Source organism: Barbus barbus (genome assembly GCF_936440315.1).
Source record: "Barbus barbus genome assembly, chromosome: 12".
NCBI lineage: Eukaryota > Metazoa > Chordata > Actinopteri > Cypriniformes > Cyprinidae > Barbus > Barbus barbus.
This window is the reverse complement of record NC_136740.1, coordinates 16,072,673-16,079,956: the sequence shown is the minus strand read 5'-3', so window position 1 is coordinate 16,079,956 and position 7,284 is coordinate 16,072,673. Positions and strand designations below refer to the sequence as shown.

General features: G+C 35.9%; 1 protein-coding gene across 1 annotated transcript; it reads left to right on the top strand.

Moving 5' to 3' along the window:
- The first annotated feature begins 1,453 nt into the window (after nt 1-1,453).
- LOC306877858 (uncharacterized protein) lies at nt 1,454-6,951 on the top strand. Its single transcript, XM_079429856.1, has 4 exons — nt 1,454-1,805; nt 3,551-3,669; nt 3,798-3,925; nt 6,162-6,951. The coding sequence occupies exons 2-4, from the start codon at nt 3,600-3,602 to the stop codon at nt 6,291-6,293; spliced, it is 330 nt and encodes a 109-aa protein (XP_079285982.1). The 5' UTR covers nt 1,454-1,805; nt 3,551-3,599; the 3' UTR covers nt 6,294-6,951.
- Nucleotides 6,952-7,284: the final 333 nt, after the last annotated feature.

Sequence of the window (7,284 nt, the reverse complement as noted above, 5' to 3'; positions counted from 1 at the left end):
ACGTTGATTATGTTCTGGGGTACTCTCCAAAATGGCGTAAGACGATAACTCGGGGAGAAGAATTGTTGAATAAATTGTTGTAAAATTATTGTTTTCTTTGCACACAGACTTTAAATATTTCGGTGAACTAAACCCTTTAAGGAGGTTAACTTCAAAAAATACTCCATGATTCTTTGTTTTTCTGGTTCCTTGGACCTTCCCAAGTTTAATGCTTTTGCGTAATATTTACTTTGCATAAATACTAGATAAATTGCAGGTGAAACCTAGCTCACATCATCCTTTTTGTTTTTGGGCATTGGGGTTTCTTGCAGACTGACTCATCTTACTCACTCTTCTGCTGTTCTCCACACAAACTGTGATCTCATTTTCTCATTAACGGTCCATTACAGGTTAATTTGTCCAGATTATCTTTTATTTTTGTCTGCTGATGAAGAGATCTGTGAAAATGGAACAATTTGGACAGCGGTTAGTTGTATTGAGCCTGTGCTTGCTGGCTACTGTGATCATCTCTGAGCAAAGTGAGTATTTAATCACTGCTCTCATTTACTTTTGTTAGCAATTAACAGCATTTTATGCAAATTTCAGTGCTTTGCCTTTGGATATTTCAGTCTTTTATCTTTTGAAAACTATCTTTTGCTCTCTATGTCTGGCAGAACTTCCAAACGATCTTAGTTGTGATGATGACATTTGCTCCATGTACATGCAGGGCACATCCAGCCATGGGAACATGTCAGAGGCCTTTAACATGATGAGTTTGGGTGAGATTCCCAGGTTTGTTAGTCCTGACTATTGATTATTATTATTTGTTAATCGCTTTTCTCTCTCCATCTAGGAATGTTGCACAGATGACAGAATTGTTTCAGATCGGAATTATGATGGATATTTGAATCATCGTGAGTGCATGGTATTCAGAACCATTGGATGAAACAGGCACATATACATTTTGATGGGAAAGCGTAGCACTAGTAAACAATCTAGAGGTCAAAAGGTCATAATTGAAGTAGATGTTAATGGCAAATCTTTACTCTCTCCCCTTCTCTACTAAATAAACTAAATACGCAGCTTAACTGGTTTCATGTGGTCTTTGTTAAGCACTTTGATGCACTTCACATCAAGTAAAGACTAAACGACTGAGAAATGACTGAACAAAATGGACAAACAAATAGTTTTTCTACACCATAATTGTGATCCTCGGTGTTACAACACAAAACAAGGAACTGAGGCAAACTGTAAAGCAAAAATTAGTGCTACAACCACTTATTGTGACACAAGCACATCATTATGGTTATACTTTATTAGCAGGTTCTTTTCACATAATGTCAATATTTGATCAAAGTCTCGGCACATATTGTCAAGTGATTAAAGTGAAAGGAAAAGCATGCTTCTGGTAAAAAAAAAAATGCTGTCAGTCCTGTTTTTGTTTGTCCTGTATAGAGGCCGGCTCACCCATTTCAATGTCTATTTTGTTCATACACCTGTGTTCATACACCTTTTATTGATCTGGCATGTTTATCATTGTTATAGTCATGACTGGGAAGCTGTAATTCGTGAGACTGTGCGCATACCAGTCTGAGAACATAGTTTTAAATAATATGCTGATTTATGGATGAATGCTGCTTTATTTTCATGATGTTCATCGGGAACAAGGAAGAACATATCAACAAACCTTTTGTCTCCCCTCCAACTCTGACTCTTTTCTCTGTATGAAATGTGAAAATGGGTGGTGATATGTAAATCACACATTTCTAGTATTTCTCCTCTCCTCGTTCAGAGCAGTAGGCAGTTTCTCTTCAGACTTGCTACAGGTAAGAAGCACCTGCACTCATCTACTTTTCTATTGTTCTATTCTATCAACTATTGTTTTACTTGCTCTTATACTATTTTTACTGTTTTGATATTCTGTTTTCCTTATGTTTTCAAAGTTCAGCTCCAGTGTTCAATGCAGGCTATACACATTATTGCTATTATTGCTTATTTTATTTAATTTTCAATATGATTTTTGATCAGTTCTGTATATATTGACATGTTGTGATTTTACATTTGCATTCTGAATTAAGAGATGAATAAAATACCACTGCACAATACCATAATTTTATTAATCTATTAGGTCAGTTTTCAGATTCAGAACCACAACTTATCAGGTATCATAAAATTACACTTTCTGATAATTTGTCACCTGCACTGTATTAAAAATATAATTCAAATGGCTACAATATAATCCCAGACTAGTTTACGACTCAATGCTGATTTCTAGTAAATGAAGAATATTTACATATTGATAGAAGAAAGACTTTAAAAATATACATTCAAACCTAAAATGAAAATGGTGTCATAATTTACTCACCCTCATGCGGCTTCAGACCTGTGTAACTTTCTCTTTTCTGTAAAATGCAACAGATAGGAAGAAGACACTTTCAGTCACCATTTACCATTCATTTTTTCCATAAGTGAATGGTGACTGAACTGGTCACACTGCCAAACGTCATCTTTTTTGTTTCACTGAAGAAAGACATTCACGTGGGTAATTCAGAGAAATTAAATTTTTGGAGTTAACTATCTTAAATATTTCACTTTGCCAGTATTTACCAGAAATTGACAAGTGTTGCAGCATGTGAAAACCCACATGAGCTGTCACTGTGGCCGGTATTTTAAGTTTAACAAAAGCTTGCATAACCGGATCGACAACTCAAGCAATACACTTCAGTGAGCATTTATAAAGACTTACACGTTCACATTCTTTGCAAAATGACTGTATTACATTGATCGAAAGATAACTGGCATGAGCCACTGAGTAGATTATTCAATGAGGAAAAGAGGGTGTAAAACCAGTTTATTGTTCCCAAAAACAGATTGCTATTGCATGTTTTTTCTGTAAACTCAAAACTAGGTTTAATGTCTCTATATGAACCTGACTTGAGGTTTGGTCCTGACTGTAGATTGCTGTGGTAATCTTAAAGTTGTAACTAAAACTTATAGCAGGACTTAAAGAGGAAGAGGAAATAATGGAGATAAAGTTCATCGCACAATCATATAAATTTTCTTAATGTTATTAGCTCAAATATAAAAGTAGCTGTTTATTTTCAAGCCTATTAAGATAAAGTTTAAGAAAGCAAAATACTATTACCTGGAGAACATTTACTGATAGTTTATATAAAAAAAGAATACTTTGTTAAATAAACCTGATGAAAAACATTTTCAGTTTAATTTTTATTTTTGAATAATGCTTTCCATATTCAAATATTATCAAATATTCAAATATTGTTCTGAAACTATTCTTATCCGTAAGGAAAAGATTAACGCATTTTTAGTGTCATGATTAGTAGAATTAAACAAAAATAGTATCAACTAAATAAAAATGTGTTAAACATATTTAATTAATAACATAATGTTTACAAAAAATGCTCTCTCTCTCTCTTTTTAATGGAAACTGACACACACTAAAAACCACACAATTCAAATGTTGTAGGATATTTAAGATCCACATATAGTGGCAATATTATAAATTTTCTCTTGTCTAAATCTCTTTATTTTCATCTATTTTCTTTTACAGTCTCTCCTCATCCGAGTCTCAGTCTTGTTCTTGCAAACCATCTTCAACAATGGCACAATTTGGCCATCTGGTGGCAGTGTTGAGCCTGTGCATGCTCGCTGCTGTGGTGAACTCTCAACGTGAGTGTCCAATCACAGTTTTCTTTTCACTAGAGATCATACAGACCTTTAAAAAAATAAAAATGATATGATATCTCATGTTCATATGGATCTACAAACTTTTCCTTTGCTTTCTTTTTCTATGATAGAGAACACCCCCCCACCTCCTCGTCTAGGACACGAGATCTGCACATACTACACTCAGGGTGGGACCCTCCTTCTGGACGGGCCAAAGGTCTTTGAAATGATGCTGATTGAGTTTGGACGGGCAATCCAGGTCTGTATACATGTACTTTTCTTAACGGGATAGTTCACCCTAAAAAATACAAATCTGTCATTAATTGCTTACCCTTATGTTGTTCCAAACCCGTAAGACCTTGGTTTACCTTCAGAACATAAATTAAGATATTTTTTATGAAATTTGAGAGCTTTCTGACCCAGCAACGCAACTACCACGTTCAAGGCCCAGAAAGGTAGTAAAGACATTGTTAAAATAGTCCATGTGACATCAGTGGTGCTAAACACAAAAGAAAAAATGAACATTCTGTTAATTTATTTCTTCTGCTGAGCACAAAAGAAGGTATTTTGAAGAATCTGGGTAACTATACAGTTGGTGGTCTCCATTGACTTCCATGGTATTTTTTATCCATGCTGTGGAAGTCAATGAGGACCACCAACTCTATAGTTACCCAGATTCTTCAAAATACCTTCTTTTGTGCTCAGCAGAAGAAATAAATTAACAGAATGTTCATTTATGGGTGAACAATCTCTTTAAATCAATGAAATACATTTTTATATGCTTATATAAATAGGGATTGCTAAGGGGTCCATGAAAAAATTTGGGTAGTGGGAAGGGAAGTAAATATTTTCCATATATTTTAATTATTTGTTCTATATTTAGAAGAATTACAATATAATCTTCAGTTAATTAACTTCATGCTTAATAATTTTATTATAAAAATAGGCGTTGAATATAAATAGATAGGTAGATATAAATAGGTGATGAACTCTTTTAACGTTTTTAAATTTTAAAAAATCATGTTATGTTATCATGTTTTTGTGTTTTATTGTGTTAGTTAGCTGTTTTTTTTAGTTATTTTTTAACCTAGTCAAAATAACCCAACTGCAGTTTGAGATTAACTCTTTCAGTCACAAGATTAAAAACGGAGTTATCTGTTTTTGCAAATTAACTCTTCATATATATATATAAATATACACACACTCACTGGCCACTTTATTAGGTACACCTAGCTAGTACTGGGTTTGGACCCCCTTTTGCCTTCAGAACTGCCTTAATTCTATGTGGCATAGATTCAACAAGGTGTTGGAAACATTCCTCAGAGATTTTGGTCCATATTGACATGATAGCATTACGCAGTTGCTGCAGATTTATCGGCTGCACATCCATGATGCGAATCTCTCGTTACACCACATCCCAAAGGTGCTCTATTGGATTGAGATCTGGTGACTGTTGAGGCCATTTGAGTAAAGTGAACTCATTGACATGTTCAAGAAACCAGTCTGAGATGATCTGAGCTTTGTGACATGTTGCATTATCCTGCTGGAAGTAGCCATCAGAAGATGAGTACACTGTAGTCATAAAGGGATGGACATGGTCAGCAACAATACTCAGGTAGGCTGTAGCGTTTGCTCAATTGTTACTAAGGGGCCCAAAGTGTGCCAAGAAAATATACCCCACACCATTACACCACCACCTCCAGCCTGAACCGTTGAGACAAGGCAGGATGGATCCATGCTTTCATGTTCTTTACGCCAAATTCTGACCCTACCATCTGAATGTCGCAGCAGAAATCGACTCATCAGACCAGGCAACGTTTTTCCAATCTTCTATTGTACTAATTTTGGTGAGCTTGTGCGAATTGTAGCTTCCGTTTGCTGTTCTTAGCTGACAGGAGCGGCACCCAGTGTGGTCTTCTGCTGCTGTGGTCCATCTGCTTCAGGGTTCGACGTGTTGTGCGTTCAGAGATGGTATTCTGAATACCTTGGTTGTAATGAGTGGTTATTTGAGTTACTGTTGCCTTTATCATCTATAACCAGTCTGCCCATTCTCCTCTGACATCAACAAAGCATTTTTGTCCACACAACTGCCGCTCACTGGATATTTTCTCTTTTTCGGACCATTCTCTGTAAACCCTAGAGATGGTTGTGCGTGAAAATCATAGTAGATCAGCAGTTTTTGAAATACTAAGACCAGCACGTCTGGCACCAACAACCATTCCACGTTCAAAGTCACTTAAATCCGCTTTCTCCCCATTCTGATGCTCGAAAGCAAGTCGTCTTCACCACATCTAGATGCCTAAATGCATTGAGTTGCTGCCATGTGATTGGCTGATTAGCAATTTGTGTTACCAAGCAATTGAACAGGTGTACCTAATAAAGTGGCCGGTGAGTGTATATGTAGCCTATATAATTTAGGAAGGTGGTTATAGTTTGGTATCCTTTACATAAAGTGTACACCATACACCATTTTTATTCTCTGTCTCTCTCTGTAGACCCTGAACCCTATGGTGACTCAGCAGTGGATGGACGATGTAGATGAAGATCATGACAAACACCTCAACATGGCAGAGTGTGCCAAACTCGTCCAGAGAGTCTCTGATTCCGTTCAGAGGCCTCCGCAGTAAAGAAGTCATGTCGACTGATTGAAGCGACTTGTACTTGAGTATGGAAGTATGAAGAAAAAATAAGATCTCACAAACACTTATGTAAATCTGTAGCTTAATCTCATAACATAAATACTACAATGTCTAAATAAAATCTAAATAAAGCTATGTATTGTTTTCGAAATTATTTTAAAAGCAGGAATTAAAGAATCTTAGTCAAAAATGAAGAAATAAAATAGTTAAAAACACAGCTGCGGTGTCCTACTACAGAATTCTTACATTTTGTGCTTTTGTCTGGGGCTGTTGATGGCAATGAATGCAGGTACAATAATAAAATCTATTTTCAGTGACTACCACCCACAACATAACAGTCTAGGTTTAAAGGTTTTTAGATTAGTTAGCATTACCATCTATCGACGTGGATTAGCAAATCTCTGATACTTGTTAATTTAATTAAAGAGCTTTACAAAAAAATGAATTCACTTGCCAGTCCAACGAAGAGAGGAGCAATTTGGGCATCACTATTTTCTCTGTTATCAAATCTTTCCACCTTGTGTATGCTGTAGCGATGTTTGTTCGTTTTTTCTGTCATCTGCCTTAAGATCTTTTCTGCTTCTTCAGCAGCTCAGATTCTCTCGCTGTCTCCGCTGGTAAAGCTTGATAATAAAGTTTCATTCTTAATTTTTGCTCATCTACACTACTTAACTACTTGCGTATCAACAGAAGCGGCAGTCATGGAGTGTGAGGATTTTGTCCGTGGTTTAGTGAAAAACCGCATTTAACTCGAATAGGCCTAATTAGCCTATTTCAAAACGGTGAAATACACTGCAAAAGCAGACACGCACCATAGATAATAAAACACTTTTTATAGATAGCTATTATGAGAAAAGTCTTCATCTAATGCAGATGACACTTCACAAAAACACTGAATTCTTAGATGGCCAGTTACCCAAAAGTGAAAATTCTGTCATCATTTACTCACCCTCAAGTTGTTCCTTCTTCTTTTCTTTCT